The sequence below is a fragment of the Sus scrofa genome, chromosome 2 (genome assembly GCF_054392235.1).
Source record: "Sus scrofa isolate SSC_HxYL_T2T_F1_AM1 chromosome 2, Sscrofa_HxYL_maternal_Yorkshire_Landrace_v2.0, whole genome shotgun sequence".
NCBI classification, from domain to species: domain Eukaryota; kingdom Metazoa; phylum Chordata; class Mammalia; order Artiodactyla; family Suidae; genus Sus; species Sus scrofa.
Genome location: NC_139384.1, coordinates 71087762 through 71111332, shown reverse-complemented (window position 1 = coordinate 71111332; position 23571 = coordinate 71087762). Strand labels below are relative to the sequence as shown.

General features: G+C 46.9%; 1 protein-coding gene across 3 annotated transcripts; it reads left to right on the top strand.

Annotated features, from left to right (window-relative positions):
- The first annotated feature begins 40 nt into the window (after nt 1–40).
- On the top strand, nt 41–23571 carry LOC102167481 (cytochrome P450 4F3-like). 3 transcript variants are annotated; one of them, XM_021083612.2, is made up of 13 exons: nt 41–111; nt 461–659; nt 5974–6118; nt 7720–7773; nt 7870–7997; nt 15131–15252; nt 15995–16265; nt 16608–16674; nt 16885–17014; nt 22174–22307; nt 22388–22452; nt 22574–22656; nt 22866–23571. In XM_021083612.2, the coding sequence occupies exons 2-13, from the start codon at nt 462–464 to the stop codon at nt 23041–23043; spliced, it is 1575 nt and encodes a 524-aa protein (XP_020939271.1). In that variant the 5' UTR covers nt 41–111; nt 461; the 3' UTR covers nt 23044–23571. The 3 variants fall into 3 exon arrangements, with proteins under 3 accessions (XP_020939271.1, XP_020939272.1, XP_084868707.1); XM_021083613.2 differs by having other exon boundaries at nt 41–153; XM_085012581.1 differs by lacking the exon at nt 5974–6118.

Genomic DNA, 23571 nt, shown 5'->3' with positions numbered 1-23571 from the left:
ACCCACTGAAGCCCCACCTCTGCCCTCCTGTTCAGAGTTCGGGATAGGGAGGAAGACTTCCTAGGAAGAGGACAGAAGAAGCTGTGTGGGACTAGTTGCTCCAGACAGAAGGTGCAGTGCTGGTGTTGGTGGGACTGAGGGTTCTGGCCCAGGGTGGGGAGGGGCACTGCCCAAGGCAACTTTCCACTGATTCCGTGCAGATGTGTCTTCATTCTGTCCTCCCTTGCCCTCTCCCTGTCTCTCTCTCTTCCTCTGGATTTTCCTGGGTCTCCAACCCTCTCTGAGTCTCAGTCTTCCCATCTCTGAGCCCTTCCTTCCCCAGCAGTCACCATCCCTCCCCCTCACCCCCCTTGTTCCTCTCCCTGTGTTTGTTTGTCTATTTGTCTCTGCCTCAGAGCTCACCCTCACTGTCCCTTTGCTGAGTCTCAGGAGCTCACTCTCCACACCATCTGCCCTGCAGGATGCTGCAGCTGAGCCTGTCCTGGCTGGGACTGGGGCCTGTGTCAGCCTCCCCGTGGCTGCTTCTGCAGCTGGTCGGTGCTACCTGGCTCCTGTCCCGAATCCTGTCCTGGATCTATAACTTCTATGACAACTGCTGCCGCCTCCGGTGTTTCCCGCAACCCCCAAAACGGAACTGGTTTTGGGGTCACCTGGGCCTGGTGAGTGACGGTGACAAGATGGTCTGAGGGATGATGGTGTGTGGACTTCTCAGGGGTTGGGGATTGGGCTCAGGGAGCTTGGGATCTGGGGTTGGGCTGGGGTTGAGCTGGGGTCTAGGGCAGCAGAGAAGCAAGGGAGAGCATTTTCCTCACTTCCCCACTGGGTCGAACCCTCTCCTCTCTGTCCACTCTATGCCCCAATATTTTCATGGTTCATAGCCTTCCTCACCCAAGGCCAGTTTGGGGTTATGTTCCTGCCTGTCTTCCCTACACTGGCGCACATCTGAGGAGCTCTCAGAATGGGCTGGAGAGAGCTGGGTCCCCTAGTGACAGAATGGGCTGCAGAGAGCTGGGTCCCCTAGTGACCCCATGGTGTCCACTGCTGGTCTTGAGGCCTCCTCAGGGCCACTGTCCAGGGTCTGTCCCTGCCTGGCCCATCTCTGTTGGTTTCAGGTCAGTGTCTGCTCCTCTCTGGGCTTCTGCTTCCCAGAGGAATTAGCTATGACTTCCACCCCTCTTATGCCCCTATGGGGGTACAGCAGGAGCTGAGGAGATGTGTGGTCAGTCTCTCCTCCTCCTCCCCTTCCTCTGGCGTCTGTCTCTTCCAAACTTGTCTTCCACCCTCAGGATATATCAGTGGGCCTCTCTGCTCAACTTGGATAAAAGTGGACCCTTCCCTCTTTCAGAAGGAATCACTCGGACCTAATGGCCAAATTTCCTGGGAGGGTGGGAGGGGGCTCCTGGCCCACCTTCCTAGCCTCATCCCCAGAGCCCCTTCCTTTGTGCTGCATTAGCCTACTTTGGCCCTAATCCCAATAAGGACTTTGTCATCACTAGCAAAGGCACAATGTCCAAAACCATTGATTCCAGATTGCATTCTTTGACCAAAACTTCCCTTTCTTCTAGCTTCTTTTTTTTTCTTCATCTCTCATCCTAGACCTTGCCAGGCTGTCCATTCCCCTGTGCACCCTAGTCCAACAGACTCTTTTCAATCTGATTTCCTTGGGTACATCAAGTTTAGATTCTCATCCTTTGCACATGGGCTGAAGTCTCTTACCACCTGGGCTTTCCCCCATGGCTCTTTGAAAGACCTTGTCCTTGTGTGAGCTCAGTAATGGCTGTGACCTCATGGACTCGAAATCCTGTGGACTCCATCCAGCCCCCATCTCATCCACCTGCTCACAGCTCTTTGAGCTTGTGGATCCCCTTGTCCTCCTGGACCTCTTTTCCTCTTGGTTCTAGGCCACCCTCCTTCCTTGGTATCTCCTATACCTCCTCATGGCCCTTCTGTCTCCACTTGGCTCTTCCTTTGCTCCACCCTTCCATGAGTAGAAACACCAGCATCTTTCTTCTTTCTCTCCTAAGACCATCTCCTTACCCCAGGGCTCCAGCTCCTAAGTGGACCATCAGTTCCTTGCATAAGTGAATTCCAAATTCACACCTGACCTGAGCCCAAGGTCATCCTATCCAGCTCCTTCCTCCTCTTCTCATGGGGGCTGGGGAGCTCCTAAACATCTGATTCCTTGGTCAGAATCTGAACTCATGGCTCTGTCCCCAATCCTGCCCCCACCCTTGATCTAATCCATCTTTCTAGTTGCCCTCAGCCCATACCTTGGGGTTTCTAAGTCTGCCTTTTCCTCTCACCTGTGCATCTGTCCCTAATGTGCTGCCTCCACAATCCCTCCTTAATGTGTCTGCTCTCTGCATCTCTTGTCACCCTTGGCCCCACGCACCATAACCTTTCTCCAGGAAGGCTCTCCCAGCCTACTCACTGGTCTCCCTTTTTTAAAAAAAGAAAATTAAAAGTATAGTTGATTTACAATGTTGTCATTTTTTGCTGTACAGAAAGTGTCCCAGTCGAGCATATAAGTCTATTCTTTTTTTCCTACTATCTTCCATCATGTGGTAACACAAGAGATTGTGCAGTTCCCTGATCTGTACAGTAGGGGCTCATTGCTTCTCCATTCTACATGTAATAGTTTTTGCCTACTAACCCCCAATTCCCCATCCATCCCACTCCCTCCCCCTTCTCTGGTCTCTTCATTGCCACTGTTTTCCCCTCTCCTCCACTGTGTCTTTGGCCCTGGAGAGATTTTTCTGAAATTCAGTTTAGACCATGCAACTTCTCGGATGAATACTGTTCAATGCCTGCTTATCCCTCTGAAAATAAAGGCAAGTGTTTCTTGGCCAGGCCCTGGTGTCCTCCTCAGCCTCATGCATGTCATAGTCACTCTGAGCTTCTTGGTTCCTCAGTGAACCAAGCCCTTCTCACCACAGGGCTTTTGCTTGTGCTGTTCTTTTGCCTGGGGGCTCTTCCCTTCCTGAAGTTACCCAGTGGATTCCTCCTATTCTCCCATTTAGCTCAAATATAACTAATTTCTAAAAGCCTCCCTAATAACTCCTCCTACCCAGTCCTTGACCTCTTACTTGGCCTGGCTCTTGCTTACACAGTTAATTATCCAATCATTTGCTTTTTACCCAACTCTACTGAGTAGATGGTAGGTCTGGGAGGCACAGATTAGATCTACAGTGGCCCATCCCAGGGGCTGATATACAGTAGGCACTTAATAAATATTTGCTAATGTGATGGGGGAGGCCTGGGTAGCTTGCCATCACCTCCCTTTGTTATCCAAGGCCAAAATCCTGATTGTCCAGCTCCTCTCCTCTCCTCCCCCAGACCAGCTTGTCACAGAACAGGATGTCCCAAGCTCATTGTAAAGGTTTCCCTAGGTTACATGTCTCAGCCAGCCCCTGAGGCAGCAGGAATGTTACAGAGTTACTGCAGTTCTGGCTCCCCATCCAAGGGCTTGGCATTGGAGGCTTGTGTTGACCTCTCTTCTCTCCTTCCGTGTTTGTTCCTGTGTGATCTTGGCTGAGTCCCTCTCCCTGTCTGGACTGATCTCATCAAGTGTCTCAGGGTCATCAGGGAGCAGGGAGTGGGTGACAAAGGCGAATAAGACTTATATTCCCTTGACTGGAGCACCTGGGACTATTTGTCAGGCTTGATTGGGTCCTCATGAGGGTGAGAATGCTTGACCAGGAGGGGACCCATGCTTCTTCCTCTTGTGGGGTATGTGGTTTCAGCTTCCTCATTTGTAAATGGCATGATTTATGGGAGTGTCCATAGGTTCAGGAGAGATAGCTGGCTTGCTGGGAGATACTATGATAAATTGATGGATAGACAGGATGTTTTAGATAGCTAGATAGATAGATAGCTAGATAGATAGATAGGTAGGTAGACAGATAGATAGACGGATAGATAGATAGACTGTCAGACAGAATGCACTGTGCACAGAGCCTGGGCAGTAGAACAGACTCATAGGTGGGAGAGGCTGCCCTAGTTGATAGGTAGAGTTCACATCTGTCCTGTGGCATCTTCCAGGGCTGGAAGGTCCCAGAACTTTAGACCCTTCACCATGCAAGGAAACAGAGGCCATATGGACTGGTCAGAACATGAGAAGATGTGGGACCCAAACCCAGGGACAAGTCCTTCGGTCACTGTACCACCCACAAATCTCCCCCATGAGGACCTCTTCCTGTGGCCACCACTAGGGCTGGGACCACTCCCGGCATGAGAAAAATCTGTCTTCTCCAGCCAAGGTCAGCTTCCCTGTGGGCAGAGTGTGTCTTCTCCCTGTGCCCTGGGATGCACCTTTGGGACCTGGAGATGTTCCAAGATGCAGCTGAGATTCCTTCTGTCTGTGCAGATTCTGACACAGCGTCCACTGTAGGGGCTCCTTCTGGGGAGTGATGGCCCTTGCCTTGGCTGCAAGTGCCCCCATGGAGCAGGGCTTGAGGGACTTAACTCCACTGGTGGCCAACTGTCCCCAGAGACAGTGGATCTTGCTGGGCCCCGCCATCTTCCTCATTCTTTCTGCTACTGTGTTATTGCCTGGTCTGTCACTGACACCACAGGTGGGTGCTGTGTCAGCATCTGAGTGCTGCGAGCCCTTCCCTGCCTCACTTCTGCACAGCTCTTGCAGGTCCCAAAGCCCCTCCTGAACTTGGGCTTCCTTGGTCATGTCTTTCTTTCATTTATTTTCCAACCCCCATTCTGGACACTGTTTGAGGATTCTTGGGGAGATAGCCCCAGACTCTGCCCTGGAGGAACCCCCGATTTTGCATGCAGAGGCAGAGACACCCCAATTCTCTGTGGCCAGATTAGGTCTGAGGGAGAGACGGGCTGGCAGAACCCAGAGAGGAAGCAAGGCTTCTGCCATTCAGGCAGGCTGAAAGGCTTCTTGGAGGAAGAGTTGATGCAAGTGCGTCTGGAATAAATTGCAGGCATTTGTTTTTTTGAGCAAAGAAAGGAAAGTGTATTCTGTGGAGAGGACTAGTGCACTCAGAGGCCTGGAGGTGACAGAGTGAGGATTTGGCTTTTGAGCACTTGGGAGTTCCCTGCAGCTACAGTGATAGCAGTGAGGGTTAGAGAAATAGTGGTGAGGAGAGTAGGGGTCACAGGACTTCAAGACCAGGTAGTGGCAGGAGATTGATCCAGAGAGCGAAGGGGAGCTGTGGAAAGGGTGTAGGTGAGGAGAATCAGAGTTGTTGAGTTGAAGATGTGTGGAATGACAGAGAAATCGGGGCAGAGAGAGAAATACAGAGAGAGGGACTGAGAGAAGACATGCAGAGAGATATAAATGGAGCAAAAGAAACGTACATACACATATATAAATATTACCTATCTATCCATCCATTTTCCATTCATCCATCGTCTGTCCTCCTCTCAGCTATCTTCGTCTAGCTATCCATCCATATATAATCTATTTATCTAGCCATCATCTATCATCCATCCATCTATCCATAATATATTTATCTATCCATTATCTATCATAGAATTTGCATCATGCCTCCATCCATCCGTCTTTCTATCCACCCATCATCTAAAATTTTACCTATTCATCCATCCATTTATCTTTCTATCTACCCATAATTATCTATCTATCTATCTATCTATCTATCTATCTATCTATCTATCCATCCATCCATCCATCCATCCATCCATCCATCGATCCAAATATATCTATCCACCCATCCTTCTGTTATCTCTCTTGCTTCCCCGCCCCGTCTCTCTTTCTGTCAAAATTCAGAGATGAAGAGAATAAGGGCACAGAGAGAGTCACTAGGATACATATGAAAAAAGAGAGGCCAGCAGAGAGAAGCTGACTTGTTGAGATAGAGAAAAGTATAGGTTAATAATCCAGGTAGCGGGGGGAAAAAGGGGTGAGTGAGTGTGGTGGCTTGGGAATGGAGTGGGCACTTGCAGTTTCTGAGGCCCTCTGTCAGGCCTGGACCCATCCTCACTCATTCCCAGGCGAAGAACAATGAAGAGGGCATGCGGCTGGTAGAAGATCTCGGCCACTGCTTCCGCGACGTCCATCTCTGGTGGCTAGGGCCCTTGTACCCCGTCCTGCGGCTTGTCCACCCCAACTTTGTTGCTCCCCTGCTCCAGGCCCCAGGTATCTCCTGGTAGCCCTCCCTACCCCAGGCTCCCCCTGCTCCTGCTCCAAGCCCTTCCCACTCCTCCACAGACCAGGTTGTGCAGGGGAATGCGCAGCATCGACAGAGACCTGCTGGTTCCTCTGGGCAGGTCCTTGGCTCTCTCTGGTTGCCAGAATCTCTTCCAGTTTTGGGTGGTGGTGTAAACTCAACCCTGTTGGTCTAAGAAAGGGGATCTCTTGAGTGAAAAGCTCAGGGAGCATTGCCTTCAGGCATGGCTGGATCTAGGTTTTCAAGCAGTGTCATTGGGAATCTGTCTTCATCTCAAAGCTGTGTGTTCTTCTTCTTCATGCTGGTAAAGATGAATCCCAGAAGGTCAATCCCCGCTGACAAGTGAGCTCACGCCCCACAGACCCAGGAAAAGTTGCAGAATTCCCTTAAAGTGGAGTGGCCTGGGTCACAGGGACCACTTCATCACCTAATAACTGCAGCTGAATTGGTAAGGCTGAGTGTCATATGGTCGGCTCTGGAGCAGGGGATGGGGTGGCACAGCTGCCCTCATAACTACTTGGGTTGACGGTGGAGGAAGTATGGGGTGCTGGTTCCAGGAAAAGGAGATAGACATTGGACTGGCAGATACTGCAGCTATTCATCCACCAGCCACCCTGCTAGGTGGGCATTTCCAGGGTGGGGAAAAAGAGGTTCAGGGAAGCATAGTAACTTCTCAAGGCCACGTAGCATGTGAAGCTTGCCTCCTAGTTCTGTGTATTCTCTGCTGCCTGAGCTGCCTCTGATGGAAGGAACCCTAAGCCAGAAGGTGATGTGGGGGTAGGGAGATGGCCAGAGTACTGTGTGTGTGGGGCAGGGATACCACCCGACCTCAGGTTGGCCCACTGTGTCTGATTGGTCCTGGGGGCCTCTGGAGGCTTAAGGGGACAGGGAGAGCTCTTCATGGTGGGTGGAGCTCAGTATCTGAGTGGGACAGCATCTTCTGGTCCCTTTCAGCACAGAGGGTCCCCTTGAGCCTAAGCACCTGATGCTAAGGGTAGGGTGAAGGAGGATACTGAGGAAGTCTAGGTCACGCCCAGACTCTGTCTGTGCCCTTAATGGGACAGTATTTAAGTCCTATCTGGGGCCTCTCTGTGGGACATGCTAAGATTGTGTCATGTTGCCTCAGGCCCAGGTCAGGGCTATGCCATGTTAGGACATATCATGTATGCTGTTTCATGTTAAGGCATGCTAATACACATTGGGGTGATGTTGGGTGTTCTAGGAGATGTCAGAGAGTGATGGGGCAAATGTGGTGTACTAGGTTCCTGATAGGTTCCTGTGCTTGGGTGTGTAGAACATATTAGTCCTCCTAAGAACCGCGTCAAGGTGTGCCGAGACCTGTTGTGCCATGTTGGATTGCATCTAAGTATGTAGGAGTGTGTGTGTTGGCTCTGCCTTTGTTCTACTCTGTGCTGCAGCCTGGTCTTGTCCTCTCTTACCTCCCCCCTCCTCCCTGTTTCCCCTGCCCTTGGTCCCATTCCTGCCATGCTGGGATTGGAGGGGGAATGTAGAGCAAAAGTCCCTCCCTTTCTCCTCTCCGTGGTCCCTGATGTTCCATCTCTCATGTCAGCCACCATCATACCCAAGGATATGCTTTTCTACAGCTTCCTGAAGCCCTGGCTGGGTGAGTAACCGGGAGTGACGGAGGTTGGGGACAACCTTGGGGGTCTGGGGGAAGGTGCTGCCCTTCTTGCTCACTCCCCATGGCTGCCCCTGCTAGGGGTTGGGCTCCTGCTGAGTGCTGGTGAGAAGTGGAGCCACCAGCGCCGCCTGCTGACACCTGCCTTCCACTTTGATATCTTGAAGTCATATGTGAAGATTTTCAACAGGAGTGCAGACATCATGCATGTGAGTTTCTTGAACCCAGGTTCCCAGCTGGAGCCTTGGGAAAGGCGGAGTGGCCTCGGACACAAATAGTCTGGAATCCTGCTCTGCTGAATGGCTTTTTGTGTGTGTGTGTGGGGGGGGGGGGTGGCATCACTGATTTTCCTCTCGAAGCCTCAGTTTTCTCATCTTTAAAATCAGGATAATAATCCCTTCTGAAAGGGTGGTCAAGATGATGTAAAGGAATCCTGTTCTTGGCACACAGTGGGTACACAGACTGCTCTAGTTTCTAGTGTAGATCATGGAAACTCTTTAAATTCAGGATATAAATGATGAAGATTTAAAATGAGTCAGGATGGTGGAGGAGGAGCTTCTCCTGTAGGGCAGTGGGATCAGAGGCATCTTTTGAGACACTGATGTGGGTTTGCTCCTTGGACTGGCATAGAGCTTTAGGGATCTAGTTGCCACAGCTGTGGCTTAGGTCATGACTGTGGTCCTGATCTGATCCCTGGCCTGGGAGCTCCATATGCCGCAGGGCATCCAAAAAATACTTGTGGAAGACTATACATGGCATTCACCCTCTCCTGTAAACGGATCAAAATACCCCCATCTACATGTAGAACAAGTCACAGAGAACATCTATTGATTGCTGTCAGAAGACCTTAAACCTCCAAAAAGGGCAAGAAACCCTCCCCATACCTGGGTAGAACAGAGGAGAAGAAAAAAAAAAAAAGAGAGAAAGAAGCAGGATTGGACCAGCACTCCTGAGAGGGAGCTGTGAAAGAGGAAAAACACTTTTTTGAAGCCATGTAACCAATACAGAGATCCACGAGAACAGAGGGATCTCAAAGTCTCAGGGCAAAGCGCAGGAACTGGACTGAGGAGGGCCAAGCACGATGAGAGCCATACAGACCATTTGTACCAGCACTCCCAGACACCACAGCCTGAGAGGCTGGGCAGGGGCTGGGTGCTGAGACTCAGGGAGTGGACTAGGGTTGGATGCGTGGAGACAGCCTGAGGGGTCAGGGAGCTGTGTGCCACTGGTTGGGGAGTGGATCGCCACAGCCAAGGGAACTCAGGAGGTCTGGGCCCACAGGAGATGCAAGGCACCATTGTTGGAGAGGTCAGGGGAGGAGGCAGAGAACACCACAGGAATGTCTTTCCTTGTGGACTCTCAGAAGGCAGGGAACCTCTGGCGCAGGCTAAGGTGGTGAGGGCAGGGAACCTCTAGTGCAGGCTACAGGCTATGGGATGCCTCTTCTGTGGGCTATGTGTAGCCGGGCACTGCTTCCTCAGGCTAAGGGCAGCAGGGGGCTAAGCATGACACTGTGTCTCTTGCATGGTCTGCAGGCAGTAGGGGCAAACCACAGCAGTCATCTCAGACACCAGAGGTGGGCGTGGCCTGCTACCACTAGGGGTCTGTGAAGAGGCACCACCTGCTGCCTCAGTCACCTCGGAGGTCGGCACACAGGTGGGCCCTGCAACCAAGCACCACCAGTTGGTGCTCTCATTCCTCTGGGAACACACACACCCTGGTGCTGCCACTGCCAAATGCTTTAGGCATAGCATACCTCTGCCTGAAGATCACAGTCACTTCCCAGGGCCCTGCAACTAGGAGCAGCTATGCCGTCTGCCCACGGGTCTTTGCCACTGTCAAGGGCCCAGCGATAGGCACTGGCTACTAGCCCTGCCCATTGCCTCCATCTCCCTGGAAGCACGCACAGCACCCTAAAAATACATAGTGAGCCATCACAAAATACCCAGGGATGCTCTCACATATAAATAGCCATCCAAGGCTATAGTAATTGCTTTCCCTAAAGTCACAGAATAAGAAAAAGATAAGTGAAATGAAGAAGCTCAGGAATCATTCACAGTTAAAAGAACAACAGATTTTCCCCGAAGGAGCAAACAGAACTCTGCAGTCTAACAGACACCGACTTCAAAAAGGAGCTAGTGAAATTACTAAAGGGATTAAGAGAAAATATGAAGTAATTTAGAGTAGATATGAACCGTAATGCAGATTCCTTTAGAAAGGAACTAGAAAGTAAAAGGAGGAGCCAAGAAACATTAGAAAATTCACTTGCAGAGGTGCAAGCTGAGTTAGAGGCACTGAAGAGCAGAATGAATAATGCAGAGGAACGAATTAATGACTTGGAAGATAAAATAATGGTAATCACCCAATCAGGACAGCAGACAGAAAACTGAATGAAAAAACATGAAAGCAATATAAGAGATCTATGGGATACTATAAAGTGGGCCAAGCTATGCATACTAGGGATTCCAGAAGGAGAAGAAAAAGAAAAGGGGATTGAACATAAATTTGAAGCATTTATGTCTGAAAACTTTCCCAGTCTAAAGGAAACTGAAATCAAGATACAGGAAGCGCAGAAGGCCCCAAACAAGTTGAACCCAAACAGGCCCACGCCAAGTCATATTAACGCACTGAGAGAGGCCAGGGATTGAACTCATGGATACTAGTTCACACTGAGCCACAACAGGATCTCCTGCAGTTCCTACTCATTACATACCACATTAAACTCATACACTTGAGTTTGGGTTTATTATTGTTCCTGCGATGTTGGGTCAGTTTTGTTTTGTTCTTCTCATCTTAGCTGGAATCACTCCTGTGTCTGTGGTCATGTGTGGGTTTGGTAGACAGCTCTGCTGACCCAGGTTCAGCTCTGTCACATGTTTGGGGTTTGGCTAGCTATCAGCTGGTCTAGGATAGCCTTGGTGGGACCGTGGACTCTTGCTTTTGTCCTTCCTCCTCCAGTAGGTTAGCCTGGGCTTGATTGCATGGTGGAGACTGCTCCAAGGGAGCAATCAGAAACATGCAGTATGGCCTGCCAAAACTGAATCAAGCAGAAACAGACCAACTGAACAGACCCATCACTAGAAACGAAATTGAAGAAGTCATAAAATCACTCCCTACAAATAAAAGTCCAGGACCAGATGGCTTCACAGGTGAATTTTATCAAACATATAAAGAGGAATTGGTGCCCATCCTCCTTAAACTCTTTCAAAAGGTTGAAGAACAAGGAATACTCCCAAAGACATTCTATGATGCCACCATCACCCTCATTCCAAAACCAGACAGAGATACCACCAAAAAAGAAAACTATCGCCCAATAGCATTGATGAATACAGATGCAAAAATTCTCAACAAAATCTTAGCCAACCGAATCCAACAACATATCAAAAAAATTATACACCATGACCAGGTTGGGTTCATCCCAGGTTCACAAGGATGGTTCAACATACGCAAATCAATCAGCATCATACACCACATTAACAAAAAAAAAGTCAAAAATCATATGATCATCTCAATAGACACAGAAAAAGCATTTGACAAAGTCCAACATCCATTCATGATCAAGACCCTCGCCAAAGTGGGTATAGAGGGAACATTCCTGAATTGAATCAAAGCCATTTATGATAAACCCACAGCAAATATAATCCTCAATGGGGAAAAATGGAAAGCCTTCTCACTCAAATCTGGAACAAGACAGGGATGCCCACTCTCACCACTGCTCTTCAACATCATTTTGGAAGTCTTAGCCACAGCAATTAGACAAAAAAAAAGAAATAAAAAGCATCCATATAGGAAGAGAAGAGATCAAACTGTCACTGTATGCAGATGACATGATTCTATACCTAGAAAACCCTAAGGACTCAACCCCAAAACTACTTGAACTGATTAATAAATTCAGCAAAGTGGCAGGCTATAAGATTAACATTCAGAAGTCAGTTGCATTTCTGTATACCAGCAATGAAACATTAGAAAAGGAATACAAAAATACGATACCTTTTAAAATTGTACCACACAAAATCAAATACCTCGGAATACACCTGACCAAGGAGGCAAAGGACCTATATGCCGAGAACTATAAAACCTTAATCAAAGAAATCAAAGAAGATGTAAAGAAATGGAAAGATATTCCATGTTCCTGGATTGGAAAAATCAATATTGTGAAAATGCCGTACTACCCAAAGCAATCTACAGATTCAATGCCATCCCTATCAAATTACCCATGACATTTTTCACAGAACTAGAACAAACAATCCAAATATTTATATGGAACCACAAAAGACCCAGAATCGCCAAAGCAATCCTGAGAAACAAAAACCAAGCAGGAGGCATAACTCTCCCAGACTTCAAGAAATACCTCAAAGCCACAGTCATCAAAACAGTGTGGTACTGGTATCAAAACAGACAGACAGACCAATGGAACAGAATAGAGAATCCGGAAATAAACCCTGACACCTATGGTCAATTAGTCTTTGACAAGGGAGGCAAGAACATCAAATGGGAAAAGGAAAGTCTATTCAGCAAGCATTGCTGGGAAACCTGGACAGCTGCATGCAAAGCAAGGAAACTAGAACACACCCTCACACCATGCACAAAAATAAACTCCAAATGGCTGAAAGACTTAAATATACGACAGGACACCATCAAACTCCTAGAAGAAAACATAGGCAAAACACTCTCTGACATCAACATCATGAATATTTTCTCATGTCAGTCTCCCAAAGCAATAGAAATTAGAGCAAAAATAAACCCATGGGACCTCATCAAACTGAAAAGCTTTTGCACAGCAAAGGAAACCGAAAAGAAAACAAAAAGACAACTTACAGAATGGGAGAAAATAGTTTCAAATGATGCAACTGACAAGGGCTTAATCTCTAGAATATATAAGCAACTTATACAACCCAACAGCAAACAAGCCAATCAAGCAATGGAAAAATGGGCAAAAGACCTGAATAGACATCTCTCCAAAGAAGATACACAGATGGCCAGCAAACACATGAAAAAATGCTCAACATCGCTGATTATAAGAGAAATGCAAATCAAAACTACCATGAGATACCACCTCACACCAGTCAGAATGGCCATCATTCATAAGTCCACAAATAACAAGTGCTGGAGGGGCTGTGGAGAAAAGGGAACCCTCCTGCACTGCTGGTGGGAATGTAAACTGGTACAGCCACTATGGAGAACAGTTTGGAGATACCTTAGAAATCTATACATAGAATTTCCATATGACCACGCAATCCCACTCTTGGGCATCTATCCAGACAAAGCTCTACTTAAAAGAGACACATGCACCCGCGTGTTCATTGCAGCACTATTCACAATAGCCAGGACATGGAAACAACCCAAATGTCCATCGACAGAGGATTGGATTCGGAAGAGGTGGTATATATACACAATGGAATACTACTCAGCCATAAAAAAGGATGACATCATGCCATTTGCAGCAACATGGATGGAACTAGAGAATCTCATCCTGAGTGAAATGAGCCAGAAAGACAAAGACAAATACCATATGATCTCACTTATAACTGGAATCTAATATCCAGCACAAATGAACATCTCCTCAGAAGAGAAAATCATGGACTTGGAGAAGAGACTTGTGGTTGCCTGATGGGAGGGGGAGGGAGTGGGAGGGATCGGGAGCTTGGGCTTATCAGACACAACTTAGAATAGATTTACAAGGAGATCCTGCTGAATAGCATTGAGAACTATGTCTAGATACTCATGTTGCAACAGAAGAAATGGTGGGGGAAAAACTGTAATTGTAATGTATACATGTAAGGATAACCTGACCCCCTTGCTGTACAGTGGGAAAAAAAAAAAAAAAAAAAGAAATAAAACCAGAAAATCAAAAAAAAAAAAAAAAAAAAAAAAAGAAACATGCAGTATGGAGTTCTCGCTGTGGTGCAGTGGGTTTATGATCTGGTTTGTCTCTGTGGAGGTGCGGGTTTGATCCCTGGCCCAGCCTAGTAGATTAAGGGTGCAGTGTTGCTGCAGCTGTGGCTAGAACTTCCATATGCCCTGGGGATGTCTGAAAAAACATGTGGCACCTTTTGAAGCCTAGTTTCAGAACTAGCACACCATGGTTTTCTGTTCCTGCTGGTTGAAGCATGTCACATACTCAGCTCATATTCAGCATGTGAAGAGAGAGGTTCCACCTCCTAATGGAAGAGCCACAAAGTCTCATTACAAAGAGTGAATGACATTTTTGCAGTTGTCTACCACTATGGTAATGATGAAGATGATGATGGTAGTTAATGGTTATTTAACAGTTATTTTTTAAATGAAGTTAAGTAATTGAGTAACTGGAATAGTACCCTAAAAGGGAAAACATAAAGTGGTAGTTCTAGTTAAAATGAATCCTTGGAAATTAGTCGGGTGTGATCATATAACTTAACCTTGATTTTATGACGATTTTAGCAACTCTAGCACAATTCTAGATGATGCAAAGTCTTCATTTTCTCCAAAAACGTCTAATTACCGTAGTTTGAACATCTTGTTTTCTATACTAGGTTTATTGGTCAGAGAAGCTAACATTACTTTTTATGATGATGATGATAATGACGGCCATGCCCCCAGCATGTAGGAACTCCCCGGGGCCAGGGATTGGACCCGTGCCATAGCTATAACCAGAGAAACAGCAGTGACAACACTAGATCCTTAACCTGATGAGCCACAGGGAACTCCTCATTATTATTAATAAAAATATAAGCCTATGTGTTCAACTAAGGTAAATGATAATAACTAATGTTTTCATAAAAGATACATTTTTGTAACTTCAGACACTACTGTAAATAACGGTTATTTCACACTTATTGGAAATCCCAAACAGTGGGGCCATTTGTTGACATGTGTTGCTTAATTTATTTTTACATTCCTACGAAGCAGAGATTATGACAATTGCCACACTATAGAGGATGAAATGGGAGGCCAGTGAAGTTAGGGGCTTGCCAAGGATCACACACTAGGAAGGATGCTATGTGTGGGGGTACAGCAACTCTAACTTAGTTTGTCCATTACCAAAGCAGGTCATCTGAAGTGTTACTAAATATTTGATGCTGGAAAAGCCCAGTGGAAAGCAATGAATTGACCAAGGGCACCCAGAACCTAAGAGGCAGAGCTGGACCTTGAACTCAGGTCTCCTGACTCCCAGCTCTGGGGGCTTGATGTCTTGATAGGAACAGCTTCCACTCCCACTCACGCCCTGGGCATCCTTGGGGGTGGGTGCCTAGGGCAGAGACCAAGAGACAGGGTCTGGGGGAGTGCATCTTGGTGTTTGGGGTTGGAGAGGGGCTCAGGGGAGGCAATACCCAGCCCAAGCTCTGCCCTCTTCTCTGTCCAGGCCAAGTGGCAGCACTTGGCCTCAGAGGGCCACACCCGTCTGGACATGTTTGAACACATCAGCCTCATGACTCTGGACAGTCTGCAGAAATGTGTCTTCAGTTTTGACAGCAACTGCCAGGAGTGAGTCTTGTCCCAGGGCCTGGAACCATGAGCCATAGACCCAAGGGAGTGGATGGGGTAGGGGGAGGACTGAGCAGGGTGATCAGAAGGGCCCTCCTGGAGGAGGTGGGTGAGGGGTGGACACTGAAGGTCAGGAAGGGGAAAGAGAAGGTGAGATCCTCTTGGTCAGGCAGAACTGCTTGATAGAGGCCAGGAAGCTAGTGTGAGCCAAGTGGGTGTAAGAGTGAGGAGAGACATTGGAAATAAGGTTGGAGGAGTGGGCAGGGGCTATAGCTTAAGGACATTCCAAAGCCAGACAAAGAGGATATGAACTTTTTGCTGAGGTTTCCAGGGAGCCAGGGAAGGTGCTCAAGCAGATGTGGGTTGTGGTCAAAGCGGAGTTTGGACATCTGACTTGGGCAAAGCCTGGCTGTCATGTGGACAGAGGATGGAAGGAGACCCCAGAGAGGAGGAAGCTTGACGTTGGTGGGGAAAATGGGGCAGATTTGGGAGAAGCTGAGGAAGAATGGCAGGGGCAGATATTGTGTAGGAGCGAGGAGAGATGAGCGTGATTCTCAAGCTCCGCCCTGAGATCTAGGACATGAGGCAGTTGACAGAGATGGGAGGCAGCGAGAGAAACCTGATGGGAGGGCACTCTTTTCTGGCTGGGATGTGGTCCTGGGTTCCTGACTGGAAGGGCTCCCAGGGTTTCCTGTGTGTTAAGGAGCTGCTTCTCAAGGCTCTCTCTGGTGTGACTGTGTAGGAAACCCAGTGAATACATTGCTGCAATCTCCGAGCTCAGTGCCCTGGTGACAAAACGGAATGAGCAGATCTTCCTGCACAAGGACTTCCTGTACTACCTCACCCCCGAAGGGAGGCGCTTCCGCAAGGCCTGCCGCCTGGTGCACGACTTCACAGATGCCGTCATCCAGGAGCGGCGTCGCACCCTCATTAGTCAGGGTTCCCAAGACTTCCTTAGGGCCAAGGCTAAGGCCAAGACTTTGGACTTCATTGATGTGCTCCTGCTGGCCAAGGTAGGCTTCTCTGGGATCTAAATTCAAGAGGTAGGTAGACTGGATCTTGGTTTCACATGTCAGAGCAAAGAACATGGACTTGATCGAGAGAGGGCTAGGGAGTCACAGAGGGTGCTTGAGGAAGGGAGGGACAGGTCGGTGAGGAGTTTCAGACGTGGCTGTGTAGAAGGCTGCCTGGAAGGAGTAAACAGGAGGCAGGAGACCAAGGAGGAGGGCTGTGGGGTGGGCTCTGGAGCTGACGAGGGGATGATCCTGTTTGGATGATGGAGCTTCAGGGACAATTTCAGGTTAGGCTCAGGTGTCCTCTGAGCTGATGTGATTTGGGGGGTGCTTTCTCTCCAGGATGAAGACGGGAAAGGACTGTCAGATGAGGACATCCGAGCCGAGGCTGACACCTTCATGTTTGCGGGTGAGGGTCCCGGTGTGGGACTTCGGAACAGGCAGGGGTCTCTTCATGTGAGGGACTTGGCTGGTGGCCCTGGATCACCCCGTTTGGCCATCTTTCCCATGTTATTTGAGGTGGCGGGGGTGGGGTGGGGGGCGTCTTACCATGAGGGTGCTGTCGACCCTTTGGTGCTGAAGTATCCCAGAGACCCAAGCCTGTTTGGCTGCCCTTCAGGCCATGACACCACCGCCAGTGGCCTCTCCTGGGTCCTGTACAACCTGGCAAAGCATCCGGAGTACCAGGAGCGCTGCCGGCAGGAGGTGCAAGAGCTCCTGAGGGACCGTGAGCCTAAGGAGATTGAATGGTGAGTGCATGTCCACATGGTGTCTTCCTGAACCCTTCTTATTGGCTCTAGTCCCCAGCTGGGAAAGGGGAAACAAATATATATATTTGTTTATATATATATAAATATATATAATATTTATATAAATATATATATTATATATATATATATAAAATATATATTTATTTATTTTTATATATATATATATGCCCAGTCTGAACAGCTGAGGCTTTGGGGATGAGAAGATCTGAGTGTCTTCATTAATGCCCCACTAACTGGCTATGTGACTTAAGAAAATCAGTCCCCTTTTTCTGAATAGTGTTTTCTCCTCTATGAATTGGGGGGTGGGGTGAGGAATCTCCCCTCCACAGGTGCTACTTGGAGAATTGTGACAATGCAGAACAGATGCAGCACAGTACATGTTCAATATATTAACATCCTCTCTCCTCCCTTGCTCTTCTGCTTGAAGTTGCACTGTTTCTCCAAAGACCCCCATTGCCCTGAATTTTTGCTCTTTCCTCTAATTCCCATCTAATATTCTATCCCAGGGGTTCCGAGGAAATCTCTCGGGGGTCCACCTCTTTGCTCAGGAAACATATCTATACTTCCCCTTTTCCAGTTCAGAGTCTAGTCCCATTTGAGTCCTACATGGTCCAGCCTGGGGCAGAGATGAAAGGAGGTGAGGCTTCATAGTGAAGAAGTGAATATCGATTTGCCACCTGGATGTGGTTATTGGATGGTGCTGCAAGCCATGGGGGTAACTTGTGCAAAGGCCAGGATGGAAGCATGCAAGAGTGAGCCTGGGATGTCTGGGAGGAGATAAAGGTGGTTGGCTCCTTGTGAAATCTACAGTGTGAGGATCAGAGAGGTTCTTGTTAAAGCTGGATCTGGTAATGGAAGCCCTTGTTGGAGTGCTTTGGAAAGGACATTAAGAGTTTTCAAATGTATCAGTTCAAGTCCTTTGGGACTCCAATATTGGATAAAAAATAAAAATAGGCTGGGTGTTGCCTTTAGTGAAGCGTCACATGGGGCAATAATGATTAGACATTAGTGGCCCACTGTGCTCAGTCATTGGCTGTAGGCTGCCTGGGAAAGTGTGACCTTGCTGTGAAAGCTATAGCAGAGCCCAGGGATCCTATAGCTGGAGGCTGTCAGGTAACAGCACTCCTTGAAGTTGTACAGCAAGTTTCTTTTTCTTTCTTTCTTTCTTTCTTTCTTTCTTTCTTTCTTTCTTTCTTTCTTTCTTTCTTTCTTTCTTTCTTTCTTTCTTTCTTTCTTTCTTTTCTTTCTTTCTTTCTTTCTTTCTTTCTTTCTTCCTTTCTTCCTTTCTTCCTTTCTTCCTTTCTTCCTTTCTTCCTTTCTTCCTTTCTTTCTTCTTTTTAGTGCTGCACCCATGGCATATGGGAGTTCCCAGTCTAAGGGTTGAATTGAAGCTGTATTTGTTGGCCTGTCTCACAGCCACATGAACTCTGGATCTGAGATGTGTTTGCTGCCTATACCACAGCTCATGGCAATACTGTATTCTTAAACCACTGAGTGAGGCCAGGGAATGAACCTGCATCCTCATGTATACTAGTAGGGTTCATTACTGCTGAGCCACAGCAGGAACTCCAGCTAGTTCTTTCTTGAAAGGAGATCCATGACTAACATAGGAGAGTGATGGGGAGCATTGAAGATCTTTGAGCAAGGGAGGAAAGAGGTCTGATGTATTAGAAATATCTCTTTGCAGCTACAGGGGCAACCTGGAGGGAATGAGATGCAGTCTGGGTGATAAGGGGGAAGATTATGGGCCAAAGGCTAATGGATGGAGAGAAAGTGTTGGTCTGGATAAATATTTTGGAGGTAGTACCCTCAACGTGAAGGTTTGCTCAGCACAGCAGTCCTTGAGGTGGAAAGATGTTTTTGTGCTTCTTTCAACTTCAAAAAAAATTAGGCACTTGGTAAAATCTAAACAGTATGAACATAAGCTTCCCATCAACCACCCCAGGCTTATTGAGATATAACTGTCATATAACATTCTACAAGCTTAAGGTGTACAACATGGTGATTTGATATATGTATATATTGCAAAATAATTACAATAAAGTTGTTTAAGACATCCATCACCTCCCATAAGCCTCTGTCAGACACCAGCATCCCAAACCCATCCCTTCCTTCAATGGTTTCCTGTGTCCTTCCAGACATTGTTCAGTCTGTCCCTACATTAATCTGTTCACAGTCTCTCTTGCCTTATTCATTCTATCCTATGTCTCTACAGCTCAGAGTATATACAGAGCTTCCAGGCATGATCCTTGACAATATAGCTTCAAGATCCTTTCATTTATTAGGTTTCGGGAAACTAATTTTGAATTGCAAAGTCAATAATAAGAGTAGGTGGGTTTTTTTTTTTTTGCACCCAATGAAACATCCTGATAAGATTAGGTTATTAGAGTTTAATATAAACAGACACACACATTTGGTCATTTGTTCTTTTCAGTCAATAATGTGTCTTAGAGCTCCTTCTCTCTGAGTGTGTATAGCATTGCTTAGTTTACCCAAGCTGCTTCTGTGGGGGACATTTACATAATATAATATATAATTTTCAGTTATAATAGATATTGCCAAGTTGCTTTTCAGTATCTCTGTCCTGATTTACTCTGCAGATTTACCATGCATGGTGGGACAGAACTAGTTAATCCCTATATCCTTCTTCTTGATGGCTATATAACATTCCATTATATGGATGTATCATAATTTATCTAAACATTCCCCCATCAATTTGTATCTTTTCCAAGCCTGTTACTACAATCAACCTGATGCAGTGTACATCCACTTTGCGTATATGTGTGGATGTCTTTCTCAGACTAATTCCTAGAAGTGGTGTTCTTGGATCAAAGACTGTTAGAGTATTGCATTTTAATAGCTCTTGGCAAATTCATTCCTACAAACAGATTTTAAGAGTGCCCATTTCCTTGTATCCTCATCAACAGTGTGCATTATAAAATTTAAAAATTTGCCCTTCTCTTAGGTGAAATATAGTTTGTTATTTCAGTGAACATCACTTTAAATATTGGTAAAGTTGGGCACTGCTTTCCTATTTTGACCAACCACATATATTTATTTTTCTGTAGAGTGTCAGTTTTCATAATTTGTCCTTTAAATTTTTACTTTTATCCTAGTCATTTTTTCCTTACCGAGTTATAGAAACTGTTTAAATGTAAGGAAATTCAATTACTTTTTCTTATGCAAGAATTATTCCCCAGATTGTCTTTTGACTTTATCTTGGTTTGGTTTCATTTATTTGTTGTCAAATATATTAACTTTTTTTTCCTTCACAGCTCCTTTACTTAAAAAAAATATTGGGAAGTTACTGGTGTGGCTCAGTGGTAACGTGTGCAACTAGTACCATGAGGATGCAGGTTTGATCTTTGGCCTTGCTCAGTGGGTTACAGATCCAGTGTTGCTGTGAGATGTGGTGTAGGTTGCAGATGTTGCTCGGATCCTGCCATTGCTGTGGCTGTGACGAAGGCCAGCAACTGTAGCTCCAATTAGATGCCCAGCCAGGGAACTTCCATATGCTTTGGGTGCAGCCCTACAAAGAAAAAAAATGCTTAGAAAATACTTTCATACTCTAGGACTAAAATGTAAACATCTTGCTTGTATTTCTCTAATGGATTTATTTATTTAAAAAGGTGTTATTTGAGTTCCCATTGTGGCTCATTGAGTCAAGGATTGACTAGTATCCATGAGAATGTGGGTTTGATCCATGGCCTCAGTGGGTTAGGATCCAGTGTTGTCATGAGCTGTGGTATAGGTTGCAGACCAGCATGGATCTGGTATGGCTGTGGCTGTGGCTGTGGTGTAGACTGGCAGCTGCAGCTCCATTTCAACCCCTAGCCAGGGAACTTCCATATGCTGTAGGTGTGGCCCCAAAAAGACAAAAAAAGGAAACAATTCTGTGTATAAGTTAATTTTATTTAATATTTTTGTTATTATTATTATTTCTTAATCCTTATTGCATATGAAATCTGTATTGGTATAAGTACTGAGGTAGGGGTCTACAGTTTTTTCTAAATGGCTAACTAGTTGTCCCAACAGAATTTAGTGATTATTTTCTATTTGTCTTAGGATTTTATTGTGTGTGTGTGGGTGTTTGCTTTTTTTTTTTTAGGGCCACACCTGTGGCATACTGCAGTTCTCAGGCTAGGGATCAAACTGGAGCTGCAGCTGCTGGCCTACGCCACAGTCACAGAAATGCCAGATACATGTCGTGTCTGCAACCTACACCATAGCTTGTGGTAGTATGGAATCCTTAACCCACAAATGAGACCAGGGATGGAACCTGCATTCTCATGGATACAAGTCAGCTTCTTAACCTGCTGAGTCACAACAGGAATTACAAATTGACCTAGCTTTTGGTGAACTTTAATTCTTTCAAACTGAATACAATTACCACCTTCCTTTTCCTCTTCCTCCAAAACTAGATTTTTATTAGATTGCATTGGTTATGTTGACTGATTTAGAAAGAACTGACACCTTAATAATATTAGGTCATTTCACCCCAGAGAGTGGAGTAGATCTTACTCATTCATGTAAACCCATAAATTCATTATAGAGAATTGTTTTTGCTTTTTAAGCTGATTGTATAATTCAAAAAACTTTTAAATGCAAATATATTAATACTTTTAAGGATACCAGTAACTGTTGTGTTTTTGCTCAGAAATGCTTCTAAAATACCAGTTTGTTTTCTTCTAGTGACTTTTGTGATTTTGATATTGTAATGCTTAAATCTTTGCTTCATCTTGAATTTACTTTATTGTTCGTTTGTTTGGGAATGCACATGCAGCATATGGAATTTTCCAGGCTGGGGTCCGAATTTGAGCTGCAGCTACAGGCCTTCTCCACAGCCACAACAATGCAGAATCCGAGCCTCATCTGCAATCTCTACCACAGCTCTCATTAATGCTGTATTCTTCACCCATTGAGCAAGGACAAGGATCAAACCTGCGCCCTTATGGATACTAGTCAGGTTCATTATTGCTTAGCCACACTGGGAACTCCCTTGAATTTATTTTATTATAGGAGTGAGGGTCAGTGGGAGGTGGAGAGAGTGTCTCACAGGACAGCATCAGGGCCCAGGGGTGTCTCTGTTTTTGTTCCTTGGATAATTGATTTTTTTTTGTGCGTGTGGGGATCCATAGGGATGATCTGGCTCAGTTGCCCTTCCTGACCATGTGCATCAAGGAGAGTCTGCGGCTGCATCCCCCAGTCACTATCATCTCTCGCTGCTGTACCCAGGATGTTGTGCTCCCAGATGGCCGGGTCATTCCCAAAGGTGCCCAAAATTTCAGAGGGAGGAGGGAGGTGGTCCTGTCAGCTGAGCCCTCATCCTGACTGCCTCCTCCTTCCCCACAGGGAACATCTGTGTCATCAGTATCTTTGGGATTCATCACAACCCATCCGTCTGGCCAGACCCTGAGGTGCTGCCCCCACTTGGGGAAATCAGACACTTCCCCTCTACTCTATCTACATCTGTCTTTTCTGGGGGTGTCCGGGTGTCCTGAGAAACCCCACCCAGCAGGCCTGTCCTCTCTGCCCCAGGTATACAATCCCTTCCGCTTTGATCCAGAAAGTCCCCAGAAGAGGTCACCTCTGGCTTTTATTCCCTTTTCTGCAGGGCCGAGGTAAGGCTGGTGGGTGTGTGAAGCGGGGATGGTGTGAAGACAGGAGTGGGGTACAGGGGACATGCAAGCCCAGGTTGGGGTGGTCTCAGGCATGGTTAGCCTCCTTCTCTATCCCTGCAGGAGGGGATAGGTGTCCCAGGTAGTTTCTGGGCCTGATGGGGCCTGATGGGGACCTGGGTGCAGTCAGAGCCCCTACTCTCACCCCGCAGGAACTGCATTGGGCAGACGTTTGCCATGACAGAGATGAAGGTGGTCCTGGCACTCACACTGCTGCGCTTCCGCGTCCTGCCAGATGAGGAGGAGCCGCGCAGGAAGCCAGAGATAGTCCTGCGGGCAGAGGGCGGCCTTTGGCTGCGGGTGGAGCCGCTGCGTGGAGGCCAGCAGTGACCCACCACCTCCTGGCCTGGGGTCTACCCTAACCCTAGACACTTCACTTTGTGGAGTCCCAGGAATAAAACTGTGCTGAACCTCAAGAGAGCCAGCAGGGGGCTCTTGGGTCTCATGAGGATCCAGGGGGGCGGGTGTAGCTGAGAAGGTGGAGGACTGGGATGGAGGGCAATACTGATATGTGAGCGGGGTCAGGAGGACAGAACTACACTTTAGGGAAGGTGGAGCAGAGAGCTAGATGCAGAGGACCTGGATCCACCGCTTCTTGCCATTAGACTACCAAAGTTACCATCCCTGTCTGCCATTTACTAGCTGTTTTGCTTGGGGAAATTGTTTATCTTTCTAAGGCTTAGTTCCTTTATTACAGAGTGGTAGCCACCTTCTTGCACTGTTGTTGGGATTGAATAAGCAAGCCTGTCTCAAACGACTGAGTCAGTATCTGATAAATGTCAGTACTCAATAGGGGTGAATTTCCTCCCTTCTTTTTTCCCTCACTTTGTCAAATTAAAATGTTTTAAAATCCTCAAA